Below are 26,995 nucleotides of genomic sequence, written 5' to 3' on the forward strand. Positions count from 1 at the left end.
CCTGTGGCAAAGGAGAGGTCCTTCAAATTGTTTGGCATGCTTTGCTTATTTTCTGCTGTTGTTGCCTGCCTCTTTAAGAGAAGAAATATTCAGCTGAAAATAAAAGCACACTATATTACGGAAAAGGCTAACCTACAAGCTTCTGCTTACATTCATACAATGCATGCACTGTATCTCTTTTCTACATCCTTACGAGAATCCTTCAGACCTTGTTTATCATCTAGGTCTAAGATCATAAAATCCAATTATTCAGTTCAATCAAATTATATTTTATTCATAAACCAAATATACAGTCCAATTAAACGTTAACGAGTTCATTATCTGAGATGGGCAATGAACATCATGAATATCCCTCCACAGATTGTTGCACAACCCCAGTAGTCTCTGATGAAGGATGATGGGGTTTGTAGCACACAAAAGCATCCCAAAGACTACATATTGCCCTTTTTTACATCTATATAAATAAAAATGTAAATGTTCGTTTGTTCAAAATCATAAATCTTCTAAAGTTCTTCACCGATTGCTTTGAAATTTTGACACAACGTTGAATTCGAATACACACGTGTTTTTATATACTTATATTATACAGATGTCACACCTGTGACAGGTAAAAATATGCTTTTTTGAAAAACAGCGCCATCTGTTGGACGTAAAAGCAACACACGCTATACTATCTTTTTGGACTTTAATATCGCAGCACCACAATGGCAGGCGCGAGCTGGGTCTTTTCCCCTCAGCACCACCGCCGCCAAACCCACAAGCAAAATGGCGGAAAATGTCAACCGCCGCGAAGCGTCCTCCCGACTAACGGAGTATGCCCCTTCCCATTCTCAAAGCTGCACCCCTCAGGGTTAGATTGTTTTGACCTGCATTTAGGACTAGTGCCAGCATTAAGCTAGGCACATCTCTGTAATTGCATGATTTCAATTTATACAATTGAAGAATGAGTTGAGAGTGTGATATTATGTCCTTTCTGAAAATTGAATGCTAAATGGCCCATGTTTCCACTAATGAATCTCCTATTTCCAATAGTGTTAGTGGTCCAGTGCATTAAAAATTAATCTGAAATCCTGAGAATTACAGTAGTGAACAAAATTGTGGAAACCTTTTGGGAAAAGTGTATTTTTGAGGTTTGATGGCTAATAACACCACTTTTTGGGGGGAGTTTCAAGATAATCATATTCCACTGCTGGAATGGCCTGGGAATAGCTCAGACCTTAACCCAATTGAAAATCTATGGAACCGACTAAAGAAACTTGTTAGTCAGAAGCGACCCAGCAATAAAACCCAGTTAATAGAAGCCATCATTCAATCTTGGTTTCACCTTATAACAGCTGCAGAACTGAAAGACTTGGTTCACTCCATGGGAAGACGTTGTAAGCCCTTATTCATGCTAAAGGTTACCCAACTAAGTATTAACTGACATGGTGATAATTTTTGTATATCTCGTTTTTTCTCCGTGTTTCACTTTTCTTCTTTATAGTGTAACTGCTATTCTAATAGCAAATCCTTCATAAAAGTTACATTCTTGATTAAATTATCTTTCCACTGATATATAATTTTATGGTACTACTCCAAAAAAAAAGTGGTGTTACCGTGTTTCCCCAAAAATAAGACCGTGTCTTATATTTTTTTGAACCCTGAAATAAGTGCTTGGCTTTATTGCCATGCACTCAAAAGCCCAATAGGGCTTATTATCAGGGGATGTCTTATTTTGGGGGGAACAGGGTATTAACTAGTTTTAGAAAATAACCTTTTCCCAATTTTGGCCACTACTGTAAAGGAGAGTCACATTGCCAGACCTTCTTGACCTTCTTTTATGGGTCTTTCTGTTCTAAATATTCTGCACCCCTTCTCAAGTTTTCCTGTTATAGAAGCATTCTTATATTTTGTAAAAAATATTTTATTGTTTAAAAGCATTGTAAGCCGCCCTGAGTCTCCGGAGAAGGGCGGCATATAAATCAAATAAATAAATAAATAAATAAATAAATAAATAAAGAAGCCAGGATGCAGCAAACTAATTTCTGAGTGCTTGGAACATTATCTTGTTAGAAAGCTGGAGATTACTTTACATACCACTTTCCCTGTCTCAGCCAGTTTATCACAAAAATATACAAAGATATTTTTTTTTACAATAAAGAATAGTTGCTTGTAGGTACATCAACCAACTCTGTCCTTATCAGGGATGGGCTGCTGGGGGTTCGCAGGGTTTCGGGAGAGAAGATTCTGTGCTCTTGAACCCCCAAATCCCACTCCTGATTGGCCCCGCCCATCCCACCTTGCCCCTCCCAGGAGTCCCCATGTGGCCCATTTTGGATGCAGGTAAGTGCAGGGCATGTGCGGAGGCTCGGGGAGGGTGAAAAACGGGCCTACCAGAAGTTTGGGAAAGCCAGAAATGGGCCTGTTTCCAGCCTCCAGAGGGCCTCCAGAGTCTGGGGAGGCTGTTTTCACCTTCCCAGAGGCTCAAAGAAAGCCTCCGGAGCCCGGGGAGGGCAAACCCACCCTGCCGTGGTGCAGGAGGCTGACTAGGCCATGCCCACCATGACCACGCCCACCCAGCAACCCACCCCTTTGTAAAAAATGTTAAGCACACCCTTGGTCCTTATGTCATGAAACATTTTCTGTGGCCAGCTGTTGATGTTTGTACACTTATGTAGTTGAACATGGGCTACTTTCAAGGCAGAAACATCTTTGAATATCTCACTGAATTTTTAAAGAACTTTCCCAATAAAGACAATACAGATATCTGGAAAGAAAATATATCTGAAACAATGACCCAAGGAGTCATAGATTGTCTAATTTTTTTTCTAAATATATTCTGGAGCAAATTAATTGGAAATAAAAAAGAAAAACTATTCAGCAAACCAAACACCTTTCCAAATAAAGTCTGGTGTTTTTTTTAAAAAAAAAAATACCCTTTTTCTTAACGTATCTATTGAAGGAGAAGGAAATGTTAGTTACAGAGATTATTCTTGGGATTCCCAGATTTTAAATTATATGGTGAAATAAAACCAATTATTTCCATGGGCAACTTTTCAGGCAGTTATGGGTAAAATCATACTAATAAGCTGAATTCATAGAGATACAGCTAGTTAAAACTACATCTGAATATGGGGGCAACAGTTAGTGTTTTATAGATTTTACCAATTATATTTAATATTGAAACAATCCAGTCATGAGAATTGTGATTTTATAGAGACATTAAGACACCTAATCAATAAAAAGAAATCCGTTGTGGTGCCAATGGAGTGTGAAATCCTGTTAATAATGTTCTATTATTAATCCTGCTCCCATATGTGATACATACAGTGAAAAAAACATTCATTTGGCAATTCTGCAGCATGCAAACAAAAATGCTCACATCGAAGCAAAAGGAATATTTGACTTAAACAAGACAAAATTCTGGATGCACCAGTATTTTAAAGAAAAATGTATGCACATATCAAAATAAGTAACACATGGTACAAGAAAATTAGAATTAAAAAGCATTCTGGAAAATAAACAGGCAGACATTTTATATTCTTTTAAATAACAGGAGGAATAATTTGGCAAGTGAACACAGAATAAATACAGTGATAAATTTACATTTCCCTTTAGTGTTATTTCTATAACAGGGACAATGAGTTAACTTGCTGTCTTCTTTTTCTGACAGGCATCACTAATCTTGTAGTTATTTACAATTCCATACCATCAGCAAATGAATTCTCCTGCACAGTAATTGTATTGGGCACTTTACCCTTCATTTTTTTAAAAAACAAACAAACAGTTTTTATTACACATTTGTGTCCCCTGCACTGAAAAGTCCCAATAAATATAAAATCTCTGCCATGAGGATTAAATGCAAGAAGTCAAAGAACTATAATGAATCAATTTCATTGTTTATCTATAATGTACCACTTTGGTTAAATGCTTTCATTTTAAAATATATATTTTTTAAAAAATGTAGAAAATCCAAATAACATTTTATGGCTACCTATTGAATTCCATTAACAGATTAACAGAGTTGGAAGGGACCTTGCAGGTCATCTAGTCCAACCCCCTGCTCAAGCAGGAGACCTACATCTGCCTCTACCTAGGATCGAATTCACAACCTCCATGAGCCGAGGTGGCGCAGTGGTTAGAGTGCAGTACTGCAGCTACTTCAGCTGACTGCTAGTTCAGCAGATCAGTGGATCAAATCTCACAGGCTCAAGCCTTCCATCCTTCCGAGGTGGGTAAAATGAGGACCCAGATTGTTGGGGGCCGCCAAAAGAGTCCTCGGAGAGTGGGCTGCATAGAAATACGAATAATAAACAAATAAATAAATGAATGGCTGTGTTCAGATCATTTCTGGAGAAATCTGCAGATGTCAGTTCTACAAGGCAGTGCCTTATCAAGCTGTTGATGTTCTATACAGTTGGAAGATGACAATATACATTCATTCATTCATTGCATTTGTATAACTTGACCTCTCACATACAATCCTGGGTGGCATACAATATTGTACATTTGACAATTCGGGAGAGACATTACAGTGGCTAAGTACAATTGTTACTAATTCACTCCCTTTTAATCTGGGGGAAAAACTGGGGAATTAGAGATAGTGTATCACAACTTCCTAACGACCATGGAAAAGAAAGAGAAAAATATTTTTCCAAGATATTAAAAGAATGTATCACAAGGTTAAGTGTATGAATCTGTCCATCTTCTTGGCCATTATTTTTTTGTTGCCGCAATGATATATCTTTGGTTGTATTGATGCCAGTTCAAGTTTGGACACTCAAGATGCTCTGAACTCAAAGTTAAATCTACCAAAGGAAGGAAATTTAGCATTTGTTGAGGCAAATTAAATGCCAGTGTTCCTGAGCTATTTATGCTCATTATGATGCCGATCACTGGATTTAATTTAGGTTTTCATATCTGTGGAGTGTTTTGTAAACAACATAGCAAAGATTGCACCATGATGGGCCATTTATAATAGTGTAATATAGTGGAAGGGCAAAGCTATCCAAATAAGAGAGAGAGAGAGAGAGGGAGGGAGAGAGAGAGAGAGAGAGAGAGAGAGAGAGAGAGACAGAGACAGAGACAGAGACAGAGACAGAGACAGACAGAGAGGAAGGAAGGAAGGAAGGAAGGAAAGAAGGAAGGAAGGAAGAGATCCTTGTGCATGTTCAAAGGTTAAAGCGATACCACTACGGCAGGGGTGTCAAACTAAAGGCCTGGGGGCCAGATCCAGCCCGCGGGGGTACTTAGTTCTGGCCCACAGGACCGCCCTGGAAACAGTGAAGGATCAGCCCATGGTGCTTCTGCCAATGAAAATGGGCTCCCAAGCTCCATTTTCAGCTGTCAAGACGTCCTACAACACTCTGCCAGTGAAAACGGTCCTCCCGAGCTCCGTTTTCACTGGTAGAGGGTTGCAGGAGGCCATAGCAGCCGAAAATGGAGCTCAGGAGCCTCTTTTCACTGGCAGAGCACTCGGGCCACCACAGGTGCCCCCAACAGGAGTGATGTCGAGCTGGCCACATACCCCTGGCCATGCCCCCATGCCCCCCCCAAGGTCAAACACAACCCTGATGTGGTCCTCAATGAAATCGAGTTAAATCCTCTGCACTAGGGTTCCATGGGGTATATAAAAGAAAGTCAAGATGACAGCCCTTTTGCAATTGTCATCTTGACCTTGTTGGCCATACCCAGAAGACACACCTCTGGATGCCAAAGAGAAATACTTATTTTAGAGACCAGACTTTCTTGACTCCAAGTGCCCCATCTGAACACAGGTGACATTTAGCATGACAAAGGAACTGATGGTGAAAAACCCTTGGATGATCCATTTTTAAAAGCACAACTAATTCCAGTTTCAGAGAATAAATATTTTAGAAAGACATCCATCTTATTTCAACATTGGTCTGCTTTCCAATTATAACTAGATGCATTTTACTAGAATAAGAGGATAGCTCCACTATATATAAAATTCCATTTTTCAAGGACCAACCCCGCCCTTCAATTTTCTATTAAAATATTTTTTCTTTACGTTTTGCAGGCTACTATTCTAAAATGTTCTGTCAAAAGCTGTTAAAAACGCCGCAAATTGTACAGTAAGCACAGCTCAACAGCGCCATCTTGTGAACCTACTTTGTGTGTTTATTCTTCCTAACTCCTCCAAGTAATGATTTTAATAGAGTATTTTTCTTTTACATTGTACGTTCTCCAAAAGGGAAAGTCATCCCTGTTAGCAAGTATTTCATATCCCTAGCCAGTGATGGGTTTCTTTCTGATTCCTCTCAAAAATCGGTTGTTTTCTTGCAGACATTTCGTTACCCAAAGTAGTTTAAAATTATTTTGGCCTGTTTTGTAAGGGATGGGAAATTAACATGGTTGTATTATATTGATCAGCATTCAACTAGGGAAGATGTTATGTGTATATGTGTTAATCTCTTTTTAAGACACTTTTTAAAAATGTTTTTTTTGTTGTTTTTTAAAATATTTTGGCGTTTTGTATTTTAACTTTTTTTGACTAAATTAAATATTATTCTAAAAAAAAAGCCATGATAATCATAAGGAGAAAATATTGGAAAATAGGGACAATAATAATTCCAAAAACTATAAAATTAAATGAAGAGCCAATTGTCAACTTTTTGTTCTTCATGTTTCACAGGAAATTAAAATTTCTCTTTTAACTTTGTGAGCAAGTGTGATGTTTGTGATTATTCTCTGCACAGAAAGTCTACCAAAGCCAAGTGCAATTTGTACAATTTTTAAAGATGCATAGGGTGACAAATCTACTGACATGCACTTTAAAATTGGTAACTTTGAAATCAAAAGAACAATCTGCAAAAGCTAAAATACTGTACAAATGATTTTCAGTGGGAGCCTTTTCCTCATGTGAGAAATTAAATCACGATAACCATGTCTACACTTCCAATTAAGAATCATATGAAGATTCCTTAAAGATACATTTTCTAATTTGCAAAATTTTCTAATTTACTTTGTATATCTATGAAGAGGGAGGAATCCGTTACAACTGGAAGAGCACTCTTGAACATATTTCACAGAGACAAAAAAGCTAAAACAAATTCTATCATTTATTGCTTATTAACACAATTGTGTTAATATTTGGTTTGTGATGAAAAACTATATTTATTTTACCTTATTCATTGCTAAGAATTCTTACTGAGTACAGTTCTAAATATTTGTTTTCACATAAGCATGCTTCACCTCAAGTATCATGGCCCTTAAATATAAGGAACACTGATTTGGTTTTATTTTTTGGCATTTAGCATGCAGAATGAAAAAATCTCAGGTTTTATTAAAAAAAACACATTTTAACTGCCATAGTTTGACATTACGTTGATAACAAAATCAATCAGCAGAACTGTCATCTTATATCATTGAGAACTGATATTTGGTTAATAATAACAACAGGCCCTGTAAAGACTTATGATTTATGCTGAGGCTACAAATTTATTTATGTCCTCAATATAGCAACCTGTGGTATCTAGAAGTTCTTTCAGTGATTAACAAATCAAGCATATTATACAATATTTGCCCATGATATGTGATTTAAGTATGGTTCTCTAGCTCATAATCAATTTCTTCCTTGCTTACATTATAATCCTATCTATTTCTACATAGCCCACTGATTGAAAGTTTCCTGCCAGGAAAATATTCAAGATTTCAGCCTTAAACTGAAGCACATTAGTTGCAATAAACTGATAATTGTGTGACTTTTTACCTGTATCCCTGGACCCCAAATATTATAAAAAAATTAAATGTCACTGTACAGAAGCACAAAACAATATTACCCAAAATCGGTAAAAAGACAGTATAATAATTGAATGGCATCAAATCAAACTTATTTTCAATCACTTGATACATGTGTACAGAAATACAATGAAAACAGTCGTGGTTTATTATTTCTGTAGTATAATCAAAATGTCCATTACATTCACATTATTTTGGGAATATGGGTAAAATAATTTCCCTGATCTTTTAAGAAGTAATTACTGATGGTGCCCTTATATAAAAACAATCCAAAAACCCTACACATTTCACATTTCTTCCAATACAAAAACATCCAGAATACTTCATTTTCCTTGATGAAGTTTTAAAATGGTAACCTCTTATTTGTAACAAAAAGCTCTAGAACAGGTTTTAGGAACCAAAATGTTACCACATAAATCTCTGGATTTCCTCACTATTTGGCCAGTGAAACGGTTTGTTCAAAAAGAGATAGAAAGTTATTGCATTAACCAAACTATATATAATCAACTCTAAGAAAAGTTTCAAAAGTGATGGCATAGGAATATTAAGCCTGTATATAATATATGGCAAAATAAAGTAACGGAATTCTAGAAGCTTTTGTGGAACTGTGACTGCAAAGAGACATACAAAATATACTAAGTTCCAGAAAACAGATTTTGACTTCAGTGCATCTGTGAAACTCCAGCCAGCAAATATATAAACTGGAACTAATAAGTACTTGACAAGCTCATGTCTTTGAAAGATTTTTCTCCACACATAAAATGTATAATGTCTGTTATCTGCAAGCAAATACTTATGGGCGTAAGTAAATTTCCAGATGAGGAATAAAGAAACAATTGTGAGGACACTGTATCGCAGAAAATAGATCCTCACAGAATGGAGAAAATTGATAAATTTACCGGGTGTCACTAGAAGAGAGAAGGAAAAAAAAAGACTAAAAGAAAAAAAATAAAATAGCTGAGGGAAGTGCAGGCAGGCTTCATGGCTGCTCCTGTCCCCAAGAACGATGCCGCCATTGAGGACAATGAAAGTAGCAAATAACACTATCACAGTAATGTATGGCCATATCAAGAGAATCAGATTGCTGAAGTTTTTAAGTGACATAAAGTACCCAAGGAGAAATCGAACAATCCTGATTGACTCTGAAAAGATGTTTTGTGTTGGTAAGTTTTTCTTCTCTTTGCTTTTCAGTAATTCCACTTTCCAGCCTTCACTTAGTTTTTCTGCAACAACACTTCCGCCACAGAAGACAGTCCATACAATATTCGTCTGGCGAAACATAACCCCACAAAATCCAAGGCATGCTGAGGTTTTATGATTGCCATAGAGACACATTAAATAGGCGAAGAGGGTAAAAAACGTGGACCCCGTGTCAGTATAATAAAGGAATGTAAAAAAATAAAGAGGTGGAAATATTGCTAGTGTCAAGGTTGACAGGATTCTCTGGAATCCAGAGGCAGCCTAAAAGATAGGGGTGGAAAACAAGAAAAAAGAATCAGGGCGATTGTGTTTAATAAAAATTAAAAACAACATGGGCAAATTCACTAGGAACTTGAAATGGAAATAACTTAAGATAAAAATATGAGCATTAAACCATAGCACACCCCGTTAAAGTTCATTGTTAGAAATTCAGCTCCTAAAAAAAAAGTGTTGTCCAATTAATGGAATTTTGAATAATCATATTGCTGCATTTCAGTAACTGATTATGTTTGCCCATGAGCAAAAACATTATTTGCAGAGTCGAATTTGCTTCTATGATTCACACATTGACATCACTTTAGAAGAAGCGATTTTGCTCCTTTTAGATACAAAAAGTTTCTTTTACAAGGTAAGGTTACAATTTGCAGATTTAATAATTAGCATACACATGCACCAAACACATATTTAAAATAAAACATTTCACTAACACACCTGTTACAGGTAGTCCTCAACTTACAACAGCTCATTTAGTGGCCATTCAAAGTTACAGTGCCACTGAAAAAAGAGACTTATGACCATTTTTCACTTACAACCTTTGTAGCATTCCCATTATGTGACTAAAATTCAGATGCCTGGCAACTGGTTCACACTTATGACCGTTGCTGTCTCTCAAGGTCATGTGATCCACTTTTGCAACCTTCTGACAAGGAAAGTCAAAGGAGAAGTCAGATTCACTTAACAACTGGGTTATTAACTTATCAACTACAATGATTCACTTAACAACTGAGGCAAGAAAGGTCATTAAACAGGGCAAAACTCACTTAACACATGTCTCACATAACAGAAATCTTGGGCTCAATTGTGGTCATAAGTGGAGGACAACCTGTATTTGATTATTTGTAATTTTTTTTTAATATTAAGGAATGGAAATAAAGTTGGTAGGTAATAATAAAAGATGCAGAAGCACCAGGAGCAAAAGAAAGTGTATATTGTATGTATATGTAAAGCAAAGTAGAGGAAGAGAAAAGCATGTCTATTTTTTGTCCAATTTGGCTTTCAGGTTCTGCATCTCAGTGCAAATTCTCATCACTACTATCACTATCCCAAAATGAAATGTCAACAATGTCTTTTAAAAACTCACTTCCCCTTCATAAGATAAGATCATAAGCAGAGGTGGTATTCAGGAGGTTCTGACCAGTTCTGGAGAACTGGTAGCGGAAATTTTGAGTAGTTCTGAGAACCGGTAAATGCCACCTCTGACTGGCCTCGCCCCCATCTATTCTCTGCCTCCCAAGTCCCAGTTGATTGGGAGGAAATGGGGATTTTGCAGTAACCTTCCCCTGGAGTGGGGAAGGAATGGAGATTTTACAGTATCCTTCCCCTGCCACGCCCACCAAGCCATGCCTACCAAGCCATGCCACGCCCACAGAACCGGTAGTAAAATTTTTTTAATTCCACCACTGATCATAAGACTTGACAGAAAAAAATGCTAACTAGATAGAAGTTTAATCAATTATTAATTGATAAATAAGATAATTATTAATAAGATTAAACTGTTTTTAGATTCTAAATGGGCCTGGTGGCTCAGCAGACTGATAGCATTGTGATTAACACCAGCTGTCTGCAATTACTGTAAGTTCGAATCTCACCAGGCTCAAGGTTGACTCAGCCTTCCATCCTTTCTAAGGTAGGTAAATTGAGGACCCAGTTTGTGGGGGGCAATAAGCTGACTTTGTATAAAATATACAAAAGTATGAAGGCTATTGCTTAACGCATTGTAAGCCGCCCTGAGTCTCTGGAGAAGGGCGGCATATAAATCAAATTAAAAAAAAAATGAAATAAGACAACTAAAACCACAAAGATGAGATACCCTGGGAGAGGGAAATAAGAATAGCTTATTTCATTTCAATACTGGTAGTCCTTGACTAACAACAGTTCATTTAGTGACCATTCGAAGTGACAATGGCACTGACAAAAATGGCAGTGACAAAAAAGTGACATGACCATTTTTCACACTAATGACTTTTGCAGCATCCCCAGGGTCACGCGATTTACATTCGGATGCTCGGCAGCTGGTTCATATTTATGACGGTTGCAGTGTCCCAGGGTCACCTTTTGCAACTTTCTGACAAGCAAAGACAGTGGGGAAGCCAGATTCACTTAACAACGGTGTTACTCCTTTAACAACTTCAGTGATTCACTTAACAAATGTGGCAAGAAAAGTTGTAAAATGGGGCAAAACTCACTTAACAAATTTCTCACTTAACAAAATAAATTTTGGACTCAACTGCGGTCATAAGTTGAGGACTACCTGTAAAATAAAGCTGGTAACAAGATAGTTGCAGGCATAACAATTAAGAACATGTATTTGGAATGTGTGCAAAAAGGTTTCATCCAAGAAGACTTCAGAATTTTGTCAAATATTAGTGTTGCTTTATGTAGAGTAAAAGTGTTTTATTTTAAATATTTTTATGTAATTTTATTTTTAAATATACATAAGTATTGAATACATGAACAGTGTGGCATCTGGGTATTGTTAGTTTTGATACATATAATAATGATAATATTGATAATATTAGTTACATTTATAATACTCAGTTATAATATTATCAATATTAAAATTGAAGTTATTGACAAGTTAGTATTTGCTCCGCCGTATATATAATCCTTCATCATTTAATTATTCAATATTTTAATACATAATACTAATAACAATAGTAATATTTAAGTATACGTAATAAAATCATCTTTCAACATCTAATCTTTACATCTACATATTAATTTTAAAATATTATATTGGAATATGCATAATGTTAATATTTTAAAAACTATCATGTAAAGCAAAACTATCTTAGATACAATATACAGCATGTACCTTTTTATGGTGTATCCTGCAGAAGAGCAAATATAATAAATAGAAGTTTCCAATGCTGAAAAGCAGGTTAATGAATCGGAGGATTCCTGTAGAGCAGAGGATGCTTTCAGACCAGCCAAAGAGCCAGCCTATGGGCTTCAGGATTCCAACTGACAGCAAGTACAAACCGGGCAATGTGGTGATCATTGGATCCCACTATCAGAAAAAAATAAAATGAAAAAGAATATTACAAACGGACCATTTCTATGTAGGCAAAACACGAAACAAGAAACATATTTCAGCTCCTCGCATTTCCCCAAATTCTCCAAACATTTATTTTAGATAGATAGAGTTCTTTATTGGCCAAGTGTGATTGGACACACAAGGAATTTGTCTTTGGTGCATATGCTCTCAGTGTACATAAAAAGAAAAAAAATACATTCATCAAGAATCATAAATACAACACTTAGTGATAATCATAGGTTACTAATAAGCAATCAAATTGTACTAGGAAACAAATAAAAACAACATAAATTGAAAGATAAAAGCAACATGGTTATAGTAATAAGTGGGAAGGGATAGATACTAAGAAAGAAGAGAAGAATGATAGTAATACAGACTTAACAAATTATTTGACAATGTTGTGGGAATTAGTTGTTAAGCAGAGTGATGGCATTCGGGGAAAAACTGTCCTTGTGTCTAATTGTTTTGGTGTGCAGTGCCCTATATTGATGGCAGAACTTGAAACAATGTATGCCCAGTAAATTTAACAATTTATGTTAAATTACATTTATGTTGAATTTATTATCCAGTAAATTTAACAATTTAGGTTAAATTATTAACATAATTTAATAAAATATTACTTTACTTTGTTGTTGCTTGTATCCTTACAATTTATATTGATATTGTTTCCTGGCTGCTTATTTGTAACCTATGGCTATCATTTAAGTGTTGTACCTTATGATTCTTGATGAATGTATCTTTTATGTACACTGAGAGCATATGCACCAAAGACAAATTCCTTGTGTGTCCAATCACATTTGGCCAATAAAAAAATTCTATTCTATTCTATTCTATTCTATTCTATTCTATTCTATTCTATTCTATTCTATTTTATTCTATTCTAAACTCATAGTACTAAACACAATAACAACAAAATAGCGGATGGACGGATGGATGGATATTGACCACTTGGGGGGAACCCTGGTCTATTGGGAAAAAAAGGGAGGAGATTGTCCTCTCCTCCCTCCAACCAAACGGGCCCTTCAGATTTGAAGAATGTCAACTTCCATCAGCCCCTTCCAAGCAAAGGCAATGGCGAGGGAAGAGGATGGGATTTGTAGTCCAAAAGAATCTGAAGGCAAGAGGCTGGTCCTGTGCGGTCTTGTGCTTCGTGTAAGCGAGGATGGAGAAGTGATAGGAAAAAAAGGGAGGGAGGGAAGGTCTATTTTGCGGGATATTAATTAAGAAGGCAACCCCAAGGAGCTGCCTATGGAGCCTGCAAAGCTCCGCACTTCGCAGCGGCGCTGGGTCCGGGGATCCGCTGGCCCGCCCGCCCGCCTACCTGCTGGAATCGCCCCGCGCAATAAGCTTGCGCCTGCGGGACGTGGAAGGCCTCGTCCATGTAGGCCTCCCGCTGCTGCCGGTTGAACGCGGAGAAAAGCAGGCAGGAGGCGAGGAAGGTGCAGCTCAAGGCCGCCGAGAAGCAGGAAGCCTCGGAGCGCTCCATGGCGCGGCGGCTCCCGTCCGCTTTGGCCCAGGCACCCTGGGCGGAAGGAGACCGGGAACGAGGGGAACGAGGGGAGGTTTCTACGCCGGAGAGGCCTTCCCGGCGGGAAACGGGTCGGCTGAAGGGAAGGAGGAGCCTCGGCGGGCCGCTGCTCTTGACCCCGCATGCAGGTTTGTGGGCCTCGCCCGGCTGCGGCCTCCTAACCCCGGGATAGCAAAACAGGGCGGGAGGTGTGGTGTAGTGCCGGCGTACTTTACAGCCCTGGTGCAAAAATTCTCCTCTTCCTTTTCTTAAGGAGTGAATTTTTTTCTGCATGCTTCTTTGTTGGTGCTCAAGGTGTTCAGGGGCTGTGATGGGTTTGGGGTGGATGGGTCGGTGGGGGGTTTGCAATGTTGCCTAGAGAGCACCGTAGGGGGGGGGGGGAAACCAGTATAAAAATGCCCTTTAAGAAAGGATCCAATGCCTACCGTGGCCTTTTTTTAAAAAAAGAAAGAAAAAGAAAAAGAGCAAACGGGTTAGGGAAAGGTGGGATGAGTGCAGCGTTGTTCCTCCTTCTGTAGATTACCTTAGAAGGAGTGAAGTTCAAATAATAATAAATAATTAAAATTACTGCATTTATATAATTTGTCTTTTTTATATAGAATAGAATAGTGTATAGTGTGGTGTAGTGTATAGTATAGTAATAGTAGTTATAGTATAGTTATAGTATAGTTAGTATAGTGTGTAGTATAGTAATAGTAAAGTTATAGTATAGTTAGTATAGTATAGTGCATAGTATAGTGTAAAGTATAGTAATAGTAAAGTTATAGTATAGTGTAGTTATAGTATAGTTAGAGTTATAGTGTATAGTATAGTAATAGTAAAGGTATAGTATAGTATAGTTTACTTATAGTTATAATTTAGTTATAGTTATAGTTATAGTTATAGTATTAGTATTAGTATTAGTATAGTATAGTATAGTATAGTATAGTATAGTATAGTATAGTATAGTATAGTATAGTATAGTATAGTATAGTATAGTATAGTATAGTAGGAAGGGACCTTGGAGGTCTTCCAGTCCAACCCCCTGCTTAGGTAGGAAACCCTATTTCATCTCAGACAAATGGTTATCCAACATCTTCTTAAAAACTTCCAGTGTTGGAGCATTCACAACTTCTGCAGGCAAGTTGTTCCACTGATTAATTGCTCTAACTGTCAGGAAATTTCTCCTTAGTTCTAAGTTGCTTCTCTCCTTGATTAGTTTTCACCCGTTGCTTCTTGTTCTACCCTCAGATGCTTTGGAGAATAGCTTGACTGCCTCTTTTTTGTGGCAGCCCCTGAGATATTGGAAGACTGCTATCATGTCTCCCCTAGTCCTTCTTTTCATTAAATTAGACATACCCAGTTCCTGGCACCGTTCTTCATATGCTTTAGCCTCCAGTCTCCTAATCATCTTTGTTGTTCTTCTCTGCACTCTTTATTTCATTTTTATCCCACCAACTCAAGGTGGAGAACCTAAATTATACTGTGTCCTCCTCCTGTTTTCCCCACCACAACAATCCTCTGAGGTAGGCTGGGCTGAGGGAGAATGACTGGTCCAAAATCAACAACTGGCTTTTTATGCCTAAAATAGGAATATAATTCAAGGTCTTCTGATTCCTAGGCCAGCCCCATAATAGAGTCATAGAACTGGAAGGGATATCAGAAGGTCTTCTAGTTCAACCCCCTGCTTAAGGCAGGAGACATATGTATCATCCTGAACAAATTGTTGCCCAGACTATTCTTGAAAACCTCCAGCAAGGGAGCACCCACAACTCCTGAAGGCAAGCTGTTTTATACCTGTACATTGCTTTTTTTCTGCCTAAATACAGTTTCCTACTTTTCTCACTACTTTAACAGATTAACAGAGTTGGAAGGGACCTTGTAGGTCATCTAGTCCAACCCCCTGCCCAAGCAGGAGACCCTACACCATTTCTGACAGATGGCAGTCTAGTCTCTTCTTGAAAGCTTCCAGTAATAAAGCTCCCACAACTTCTGAAGGCAACTTCTGTTCCATGGGTTGATTGTTCTCACTGTCAGAAAGTTCCTCCTTGTTTCTAGCCTGAATCTCTCCTTGGTCAGTTTCCATCCATTATTCCTTGTCTGGCCTTCAGGTGCTTTGGAAAACAGCTTGACCCCCTCTTCTCTGGGCCCAATGTTGACTCAAGTCTGTCAAAGTCATTCTGAATCTTGAGTCTATCTTCCAAAGGGTTAGCAATTCTCCCCAAATTGATGTCATCTGCAAATCTGATGAGTTCCTGCTCTATCATCCTATTTAGATCATTTATGAATTAATAACCAGTAGACCAAACTGGCTCTATTATGCATTAATAAATAACATGCATTAATCAATAGATGTGTTAATTAATGTAGTGGTAATTATAGAATTATAAATAATGAATATTAATTATATAGTTCAATTATAGCCTTAAATATAATTTAATGATTGTATAATATAAAAATATAATTTAATTATTGCATTATGATTAATAATGTGGTATTTTATTTACATAATAGTACAAATAATATATCATAATTCTAACTATACTATATTACTTATACAGGTAGTCCTCGATTTACAGCAATTTGTTTAGTGACCATTTAAAGTTACAATGGCACTGAAAAAAGTGCCATTTTTCACACAACTGTTGCAACCTCCCTGATGGTTGCAGTATGTCTTGGGGTCATGTGAACAGTTTTTGCAACCTTCTGACAAGCAAAGTCAATGGGGAAGCCAGATTCGCTTAATAACTGTGTTACTAACTTAACAACTACAATGATTTTATTCTGTGAGCTGCCCCGAGTCCTACGGGAGAAGGGCGGCATATAAATATGATAATAAATAAATAAATTCACTTAGCAACTAACTATAAAGGTCGTAAAGTGGAGCAAAACTCACTTAAACAACATAAATTTTGGACTCAATTGTGGTCGTATTTTAGCAAAGGTTAATGTGAATTTCCTTTATCCATGTTAAATTTTGTTTTTCTTTTCTACCGACTTATTTTTTAAAAATTATCACAATATAAATATTACCATAACCCTAACCCTCATCTAATTTTAGAACTTCCTTCCTTCCTTCCTTTTTTCCTTCCTCCTTTCCTTCATTCCTTCCCTCTTTCCCTCCCTTTCTTTTAGCAAGCATCATCAACAAAACAATTTTTAAACTTAATATTTTAGAATTAATCTTGAGGGAAGATTTCTTGAATTTAGATGGGGCAATGCATCATTAAGAAACCATGGGATAAATATAGAACAGGGGTGTCAAAACTAGTGGCCCGCAGACCGGATGTGTCATGCGCAGGCCACGCCCACCCCAGCTCCGCGAAGGCAAAAAATGTCACGATACATCATGTGACATCAATGTGACATGGCAAGTTTGACACCTGTGATATAGAAAGATATACAGTAGGTATTCTCCTGAAAAAAATAGTTAACTAAAAATTAGCAGGATCGGTACTGAATGTTATGACTAAACCATTTTTTTGTCAAATGAAAATGTAAAGAGCACATTAAAAAAACAGCTTTAACTTACTTTGTCTGTGCTATGAGAACACACTTTGTGTAAGTCGGAACGAAGAGCTTGAAAAGCTATTTTTATAAAGGTGCATCTTATAATTAATTACAATGTTGAGTGTGATCTATTGTCATTTTGTGTGAAAGACCTTGAAGAAGAGGAGCTAATAAGAACTTTGAGGTATCCTATATGTGCATGGGAGCAAAGAATTTTTACACGGTCGCTACAAATGAACTCTGGATACTCAGGCAGCTGTGAAAATTAATTAACTGTAAGTTCACATTTTTTAAAAAATGTTGATAATCCTACCCATATTGGCACAATTTTCTTACTTGGGGCAAAAAGGCTGAGAAAAAAATTCAGGAGAACAGCAATGATCTTTTCTCTGTAGAAAAAAAATATTCTGGAAGCTGTTCCAATGTAAAAGCCAAGGCTTGTTGGAGAACAGGTAATTAGTGTAAGATCACGTTTCATAAAACCTAATCAATTCTGAAACACAAACCCACTCAGTTTAATTTTCCAGATGTTAACATCGGATAGATCACTAGCCGCGCTTCATAGCAATCCAGGATAGACTTGATCCCTTCTAGTCATCTCACAGAATTAATCTTTAAACTTCATTACGTCTCTGTTTTCCAAATATAGAAGATTAAATCTAAACAGTTTCCAAATGTAACTTTCAAATGTTTACACATGTTTCAGGTTTGATTAATTCAGAAGGAGCTTACTGTTTTGGTAGAAGATGGAATGTTTAACACATCGGTTAGAATTGTTTCCTGACTGCCTTGTGACTCTTATCCTATTTAATGGTGTGAAAAATGCTGCTATTTTGCGGAGGAAAGCAATGGAAGGTGCTATTGATGGAGCATTAATTAATCCTTCAATGGTAAGCAACTTGTCTCCACTTTACGTATTTAGTAACGTTCAGAATTCACTAAGTCACATACTGTCTGTAAAAAAAAAAATCCAGTGAGTAGAAACTTTTAAGGAAATAAATAATTTTCACCTGAATGTTTAAATTGCCTGCTCAAACTTCTGGAACATGGTTTCTAGTGATTTTATTTTCCTTCTTGACCCTATTTCTGTGAAAAGTGTTTTGTTGAAGTTCTTTTAAACAGAATAGCATTATTATTTTCCTGAAAGCTAAATTATAAATATTAAGAGGTAGGTGTCTTATCTTTCCATGGGTAGAAATGTGATGCATAGTTTAAATTTTAATATAAATACAGAGTTAGCCTAAATGTACTGTTCCATTACTATTCCATTCCATAGCCATAAAGTAGAGGATTGCTTTCCTAAAGTATCATTTTATTAGACTAAAAAATGCAAGTTGTTGTTCTAGAACTGTTACAGCAGTTAAAAACTTCATTATATTTTCTCTGGCAGGTTGTTGATCCTTTTCAGATACTAGTAGCTGCAAATAAAGCTGTTCATCTCTACAAAATTGGCAAAATGAAGACAAGAACACTTAATGCTGAAATCATATTCAACCTTTCACCGAACAATAATGTGAGAAAGTTATAACTGGGACTGAGATACTGTAGTCCCTCTGATTTGTTTCATGCAGCTTCACACTCTACAGATATATTCCTTTATTCTTTGGGCTATCATTTCTCTTCCCCTTTGTGGGTTGCTATACTGTCAGGAGAAAAAGAGAAAAAAAAATGTTGAATTATAGTGAGAAAGGAAGAGGAAAAAGTAGTATAATAATACAAGAAGCTTCACCTACTATTGGGATTTGTTTTGTTTTGTTTTTGCTAGCCTCCAGCTGCAGCTTCCCATTTTACTGGAGACCAAAGCATAATCAAAACAGAAGAGCCATGTTGGTGCAGTGGTTAGAATGCAGTATTATTTTATTAGTTCAATTTATATGCCGCCCTTTTCTGAAGACTCAGGGCGGCTTACAATGCATATACCTGCTTAGTAGGGCTTTCGCGCCCCCCTAAGCAGTGTTCTTTTTTATGCAAAGTCTGTTTATTGCCCCCACAATCCGGGTCCTCATTTTACCTACCTCGAAAGGATGGAAGGCTGAGTCAACCTTGAGCCTGATGAGATTCGAACTTGCAGTAATTGCAGGCAGCTGGTGCTACTTAATAGCACTTTAACCTGCTGTGCCACCAAGGCTCTTGCAGGCTGACTCTGCCCATTGCCAGGAGTTCAGTCCTGATCAGCTCAAGGCTTCCATCCTTCTGAGGTCGGTAAAATGAGGACCCAGATTATTGGGGGCAAAATGCTGACTCTGTAAACTGCTTAGAGAGTGCTATAAAGCACTATGAAGCGCTATATAAGTCTAAGTGCTATTGCTGTTGCTAAAACATATCCCCCAATGTTAACCATTCTTAATTTGTACTATGCTCTAAATCAGCTTTTCAATATTGACTGCAAGTATTGAGCTGAAAGAAGGAAATATTAAATACCTTATTCTCAGTTAAGTGAAAATAATATGTAGATAATTGGATCTTCTAAATGGGAAGGTTATTTTTGGAATAGCGTCTAGATTGTCAGGTACTAATGACTATGACTAATACAAGACTATATTTTCCTTTAATGTTAGATTACAGATGCCTTCAAAAAATTCGGCATTTCTGATAGCGACTCTGCAGTACTCATAGTTTTGATTGAACACGAAGAGAAAACTGCGAACGTGAATGATCTAATAAGTCAAGTAGATGGCCAGCAAGTTTCCATAGCAGATCTCTCTGAAATAAGTGACATACAAAAAATTAAGAAGGTTTGTTTCAGCTTCTCTGAGTAAGAAGAGATAATAAACAAGCATTTTAATAAATTAAAACATTGAAGTTTCAATGCAGTGTGGCAGATGATCACTTGACTATTATCATCAAGGTTAGGGTAGTTTTCTCTCATATACGGATGTATAAGATTGCAAACATATAAAAAAGGTGTTTGCTTAATCTTTCACTTACATGTCTTACCTCTCCCCCCCAAAAAACTGAATTGGTTTCAGTTGCCTGGAAATCTAAATGTCAATATAGTCAAGCCTTTTCCTAACTTCCAGCTACATATTTGGAAAGTAGCAGAACAAGGAAGACTGATGTAACTAATAAAAAATGTAAATGTCATAACACAACCTATAAACTTAGGGGTAAGCAACTTGTAAGCTGTTAAGTGTCATGTCTTCTGTGCTACTGAAATTCAGAGGAAGATCATATTAGTACACAAACTGAGTTTCTGGCTTCTTTCTGCACTTCTACTACATTTTCAGAAGAGCTTTCTTGAGATATTTTCTTTTATTCTGTGCCTCCATGGCCCCTTTCAAAGCAACTCTGAAGTGTAAAACTGCCAGTGGTATCTGCTCTCCAGGCGTTGAGCAGATGACCCCCTTCAAACCATTTTAAACAAACAGAAATAAATACTTCGTAGAATCATGCTGTCCCTTGAGAAAGTCACCATTCTATTATCTTTGCAGGTATATAAACTCACTCCACAAGAAGAAAAAATAGGCACCCTGCTGGATGGCATCATTTGCAGAATGGCAACCAAAGAAATATGACCGCATTAGAACGACAGCAGTTTGTTACCGAAAGAAATTTTATTTTAATTTTTTCCCTCTCTCGTTATGCCAGCATTAAATGTATTTTGGAATCTCTGATTTGATTTGAAGCACAATTTTATTACACGAAGCAGAATGATGCAGCTTTTTAAAGTGCTCTGCTGCCAGTAATTAATGATTGTCAAATGTAAATATTAAAATTTAAAATTGCAGAATTCTGAGGCCATTTCCCTGCTTTGCATGCCACCATGATTCTTTGACTCAAAGTCTCAATTATTTTCTGGGAAACACAGGGCAATGAGTAAAATTGCAACAAATTGCCAATAGAATTTTTGGCAATGAAAAAAATGGGAACTTTAGATAATTCTGTACCGATTCCCTGCTTTCTCATTTCAGTCTAATGAAAGTCTCACAGAACTCATACTCTTTTGCTCCAAAGAGAGACTTTTTCCATGTGAGTTTTTTTAAATTTTTAAATTTAATTAATTTTTTTAATTGAGAGTTAATCTGAGTTCTCCAGGAGGACAATTCTACTTCTTTGTAGCATCTCCAACAGCCATATTTATAACCATGGGATGTATTAGTCATTTGTTTTCATAGGTACTGTTAAGTTTCTTCCATCTCACTCTGTTGTTCGAGTTCTCCTGCCCTTGGCCAAACTTTGTATCTTGAGGTTATCGTCTCTTCTTTGATCAGATGGACCCAACACAGATAAATTCCGCTTTGCTGTAACCCTAATTTTATTTTTTCTATAGTCTTATTGCAGTTGTTCTACCTTCTTGTTTCAACCAAACATAACCTGCATAGCATAGCCATGTTACTAGATCATAACTCATTCCGTTATATTTTTCCCTTTGGGGAAGCCTCTTCTTATGATTGATTTTTTTGTTGCACCTTTGAATTAAAAATGCCCCTTTTTTCTGGAAAATTGATGTTATTTTTCTTCAGGTGGTCATGGGAGTCTACTTCTTTCCAAGCTTTCTGAACATCACTCACAGCTGGTTTCTTGTTATTAGTAAGCTAGAAAATGCAGGTTGCACCAGATTGATATCTACAGTGTTCCAATGGAATAGGCCCAAGATCATATTTGGAAGATTTCTTCCTTAATCTTGGATCTGAATTGCCCTAATCTAGATTTTCTCAATTTGGTGCCCTCTGTTTGTCTTTGAAATAACAACTGCAATGGTCATGTTGGCTGGAAATTCTGGAAGGTACAGGATCAATATATTTATTGTGCTAATCGGGTGGGTTTTAAATTTTTTTACTACCGGTTCTGTGGGCGTGGCTTATTTTGTGGGTGTGGCTTGGAGGTCATGTGACTAGGTGGGCGTGGTTAGCTGGTCAGTCATTTCTGGAAGGTCCTCGCACTTACGACCAGTCCTCACACATACGACCCGACTCATTTGTTTGCTTTTAACACTGATCAGCTGTAGGACGGTCCTTTGATGCTCCGCGGCAAGAGTTTAAACAGTTTTTTTCCCTCTAGTCATCAGCTGGGACTCAGGAGGCAGCAATAGATTGGGGGTGGGGCCAAATAAACGGTAAGAATAACATGGGGTGGGAGGGCGGGGGGGGAGAACCAGTTTGGTGACATCATATCGTCACCGTTACCGGCTCGGCCGAACCAGACCGAACCGGGAAGAATCCACCACTGGTGCTAATGCTAGGTTGGGAAAGCCTGACAGCTTTAATCTTTGAACATGGAGCATTTTGTTCCAAATCTTGCAGCTTTTTTTTTTTATTTTATAAATCTATGTATGTGATTACACTTTAAAAATGTAGAAAATGTTCTGTCCTACTGCTTCCTTGGGGTTATGTCAAATTTGCTCCCCAAACAAATTAAAGACATTTAAATTGGGTAAATACACTCCTCAGAGTGACACTACCAGAACTGACCTGAGACTTTGACGTTTAGCTATTTATATTTCAACTGCCCACCTTCCTCAGAGATTTATAACATAGACAGTTGTAGATTTGGCCAACGAATGTTTTTACTGGTAAACTAGATGCATTTGATGTATTCATATAAGTTGTAACAAAGCCTGATCTCCAGATGCTTCTTTGAGGTTATCAAAGTTGAGAAGCTCACGGTTCACATATCAAGCTAAAAACCCTTTCAGTCCACTAACTCCTGACCCATTTACACATTGCCCAGTTGGACATGGGAAATTTAGAATATGCACCATAATTATGCATTGTACTATATTGTTTGTAGAAGAAATAAAGATGTCAGCCGTGAAATCTGAAACGTAAGCACTTGTTGAAAAATAAATAAAAAAGGATTAGCACAAAATAAAATTGTGTATTACCCAGTTTTCCAACAGTGTATTTGAACGTGTGTTCTAACCTAGCACCTTACTACTGCATTAAGATATTTGCAATATTTTCTTATGAAGGATTAGGCAACACGGAATAGTAAAAGTTTGATTGGTTTTACAGGTTTTTTTCACAAGTTACCTTTTAAAAATCTTGCTGAGGAAGAAAAGAATAATAACTAGAAATGGATGAGAAAAGGATAGAGAGCTTTGAACACAGCTCAGCCTTGGTAGCACATTTTATCATGGAAAATTAAAGATTTGTTTTCGTTCCCTGACAAAACAAATGGCACATGGAATATATCATTTGTCTTGCTGGCTGAAATGAAGCTTCTATTTTTGGTAACTTTAACTGGTGGTGAGCAGGTAGATTTAAATCATATCCTTTTTTGAACATAAATGAAAAATGTCTCGCATGCAGTTAACATAAACTGATGTGATGTAACTTTGTTGTTCCCTGGGTGAATACTTCACCAATTTTACCTCTAGTGGTGGAATACATTGAGAGATGAACTGAGCCTGGATGATTTTTTAAAAACTTTTTAAAAACTTCAGAGTGATAATCTATCTTGGGTGTTGGTAAAAAATCTTGAGAGATAGGTAGAAATCTTCAGCTTCTATTATAAAGTAGTAGTTAAAGCAGCCTTTCTTTGCCTTTTTATATTGGGAAAATCCTTGAAATAATGTTCAGGTCTGAGGGGAATCCCTGCATAAAAATCACACACACAAAAAATCCCTTCACAATTCAATTTGCTTCTAAATCACCACACTCTTCAATGTTTATAGGAGCAGCCTAGCATCTGAGTTAAAGTAAGTAAAAATTTCCCATAATTTTAGATGTTTTAGGAGGTGACATGAGTTTTTGAAGCAACTACAAAGTGGATAGCATCCATTTGGTACCTCTTGGCTCTGCATACCTTGGAGGCCAAGTTAATAAGAGCGCCTCTCTGAGGGAGATGGGTGATTCAAAAATGTGAAAAATTAATAAATAATAAACAGGAAACCAGTTAATCTCCAATTCATACAGGTCATAAGTATAAACCATTTTGCTGGCCACGAACTACAGTTGACTTGATAAGCCAAGTCACATATTAAGCTTGATTTCATTTAGATTTAAGTTAAGTACTTCTAATTTAATTAATCTCAGAACCATTTTCTCCATCAACTACAATTTCATGACAACTTTTGGAAGTCTTGGTGTTATTCTAGACTTTGGGGGTAGGGGTGAGGGCTGCAAAAACTGAAATTTCAGGCTAAGCTTTCTAATCTAAAGGAACGCTTGTGGTTGGTAAAGCCCACCGTTATTAGTTTTTTAAGCAACCTACACATAGTTTAAATCAAACTTCCCCAATCCAATGTTCCCAGATGTGCTGCACATAGTTTTCCATTATTTCTTGCCAGAAAATAAGAACTATATTCCTAGGGTCATGGGGACGATGATCAGCATCTCTTTTTCCAGGGCCATTAAAAATGTAAGAAAAATCAGGTACAGGTTGCTGATAAGTAGACCATTTAAAAATAAGGAACAGCTTTCTAACAGTAAAATTTGTACAATATGGAACAGTGTGCCTATGGAGATTGTGGGTTCTCTATTTTTGGAAGCTTATAAAAAGCTGGACATTTTTCTGCCTACTTTGTATTGCAGAGGGTTAGACCATATCAGTGGTCTAATCATATCAACTTGGCAACTTTAAGAGGTGCGGAATTCTTGAAGTCTACATATCTTAAAAATGACAAAGCACAGAAACACTGGCCTACAGAATCATTGTGGATTCTTCCAACTCTACAGTTCTATGGTTTTAGGAAAACTGAATGTTAAACTTTTCTTCCTGGTATTTATGGGTGTCTAACAACCACCCCTAACTTGTCATGTTCTAGATAATGAGATTCATAATTTTTATCTTCAGTGGGTCATAAAATTTAGGAAGTCTGGTGTTGTGTGTTCTCAGCCTCGGTGAATAAATCTTGGGCAATAAATGGTGATCCTCTAGCAAAGAAACAATACTATAATAATCACATGTTTAAATATAACCTTTACCACAGGAACTCAGACAGTTTTTCTAATGCTAATTAATTCACCTTTCCAATCCTTTAGTATTATGGGCAAGTGTTACATTCACGCTGCAGATAAAAGGGAAATGACAAGAATTTTTAAATGCCAATGGTTACGTAAATGGCAGGACTCCTGGAGTCCAGTCCTTTCCTCCTTTCCTTTCCTTTCCTTTCCTTTCCTTTCCTTTCCTTTCCTTTCCTTTCCTTTCCTTTCCTTTCCTTTCCTTTCCTTACTAGTTGAAGAATCCCAAAAATGTCACTGCAGCATCTTTATGCTTCCCAATGCCCTCCAGATAATGTGGGCTACAGTACTTTGTTTTCTTTAATCAGGATGGCGATTAGCCATGATGGCCAATAATTGCATGAGTTTTAAAGTTCAGCATCACTGGATCTCAGTCTTCTGAGTTAGAAATCCTGCTACACACTTAGCTATAAATTAAATAATATAAACCTCTACATAGGAGTTCAGATTCCGGTTATCCAGTTTTCTATTAACATTATATAGTAGGGAGGAAGAACATAGCATTGTTGTTATCTACCCATTTTTTAAATAACTGAATTTAGCCTGAATAGAGGGCATAAAGTAAAGAGGGACACGGTGGCTCAGTGGCTAAGACACTGAGCTTGTTGATCGAAAGGTCGGCAGTTTAACGGTTCGAATCGCTAGTGCCATGTGACGGGGTGAGCTTCCATTACTTGTCCCAGCTTCTGCCAACCTAGCAGTTCGAAAGCATGTAAAAAATGCAAGTAGAAAAATAGGGACCACATTTGGTGGGAAGGTAACAGCATTCTATGCGCCTTTGGCATTGAGTCATGCTGGCCACATGACCATGGAGATGTCTTCGGACAGTGCTAGCTCTTTGGCTTTGAAACGGAGATAAGCACCGCCCCCTAGAGTTGGGAACGACTAGCACATATGTGCAAGGGGAACCTTTACCTTTTTAGAGAACATAGTCTAGTTAATTCAGAATTAAATCCCAGATTACAATGAGACTTATAATCAGTGAAGCATGTACAGGATACATTTTACCAAATATTGAATTGGATCTACTACTTGCATAGTCAATCTACCACCTCAATTCTTTCCTAATTATTATGTCCGTATTTTGATGCCTGAAATACGATTCAAGGCCATTCATGATGTTGAAAGGCATCTCCAGATCAGCAATTTATTGACAAAACTGTTTTGAACATGGCTATTTAATAGTTAATTTAAGAGTGTTATACACGTTAGTATTATTTATATCAAAATAATCTTTTTACATTGTTTTTTCTTACATTTAAGAAAGTTGAGAAAGTAGTATAAACCCATTCCTGAATTGAAGGGGGGGGGGAATCACTGCTTCAAAATGCTACTTTTGTTATTGTCTTCAACAGGATCTTGAGTTTTTGAGTCTCAAGAGAAGAAAGAAAGAAAGAAAGAAAGAAAGAAAGAAAGAAAGAAAGAAAGAAAGAAAGAAAGAAAGAAAGAAAGAAAGAAAGAAAGAAAGAAAGAAAGAAAGAAAGAAAGAAGATTAAGTAAGCTCAGTAATCTTTCCTTGCCCATACTCCCCAGACTGCAATGAGAATAACCATGACGATCAGTGTATAGAGTATGCGGAGTGTTGTTTGCTCATTTTCACACCAGTGTTTGCAGCCAAAAGAATTGTGCCAGTTCTCTCTAGAGTATGCTGATGGCTTAGACCGATGAGCACGAAGACAATGAATCCTGCCAAAATAAAAACACCAAGATTAGCAATTTCCTTCCCTATCATCCCTCCCAAAGGTTGCTTGATGAACAGCAAAATTAACAGGGTTTAGGATTAGTCCCTGTAGTTACCATGAAGTTAGGTTTGTCTTG

General features: G+C 37.1%; 2 protein-coding genes across 5 annotated transcripts; one reads left to right on the forward strand and one right to left on the reverse strand.

Moving 5' to 3' along the window:
• Positions 1-4,163: 4,163 nt before the first annotated feature.
• ALG10 (ALG10 alpha-1,2-glucosyltransferase) lies at positions 4,164-13,745 on the reverse strand. 2 transcript variants are annotated; one of them, XM_070947399.1, is made up of 3 exons: positions 13,578-13,745; positions 12,035-12,229; positions 4,164-4,269 (listed from the first exon to the last, which is right to left on the reverse strand). In XM_070947399.1, the coding sequence occupies exons 1-3, from the start codon at positions 13,740-13,742 to the stop codon at positions 4,189-4,191; spliced, it is 441 nt and encodes a 146-aa protein (XP_070803500.1). In that variant the 5' UTR covers positions 13,743-13,745; the 3' UTR covers positions 4,164-4,188. The 2 variants fall into 2 exon arrangements, with proteins under 2 accessions (XP_070803500.1, XP_070803499.1); XM_070947398.1 differs by lacking the exon at positions 4,164-4,269 and adding an exon at positions 7,044-9,201.
• On the forward strand, positions 13,318-20,887 carry TPRKB (TP53RK binding protein). Of its 3 annotated transcripts, none has more exons than XM_070947401.1 (6): positions 13,318-13,408; positions 17,424-17,548; positions 17,980-18,163; positions 18,664-18,786; positions 19,832-20,008; positions 20,705-20,887. In XM_070947401.1, exons 3-6 carry the CDS (start codon positions 18,020-18,022, stop codon positions 20,786-20,788), a joined length of 528 nt encoding a protein of 175 aa, XP_070803502.1. In that variant the 5' UTR covers positions 13,318-13,408; positions 17,424-17,548; positions 17,980-18,019; the 3' UTR covers positions 20,789-20,887. The 3 variants fall into 3 exon arrangements, with proteins under 3 accessions (XP_070803502.1, XP_070803501.1, XP_070803503.1); XM_070947400.1 differs by lacking the exon at positions 13,318-13,408 and adding an exon at positions 13,818-13,912; XM_070947402.1 differs by lacking the exons at positions 13,318-13,408; positions 17,424-17,548 and adding an exon at positions 13,831-13,912.
• The last annotated feature ends 6,108 nt before the right edge of the window (positions 20,888-26,995 follow it).

This window comes from Pituophis catenifer, unplaced genomic scaffold, assembly GCF_029215685.1.
Source record: "Pituophis catenifer annectens isolate HBS135680 unplaced genomic scaffold, rPitCat1.0.hap2 SCAF_7, whole genome shotgun sequence".
NCBI lineage: Eukaryota > Metazoa > Chordata > Lepidosauria > Squamata > Colubridae > Pituophis > Pituophis catenifer.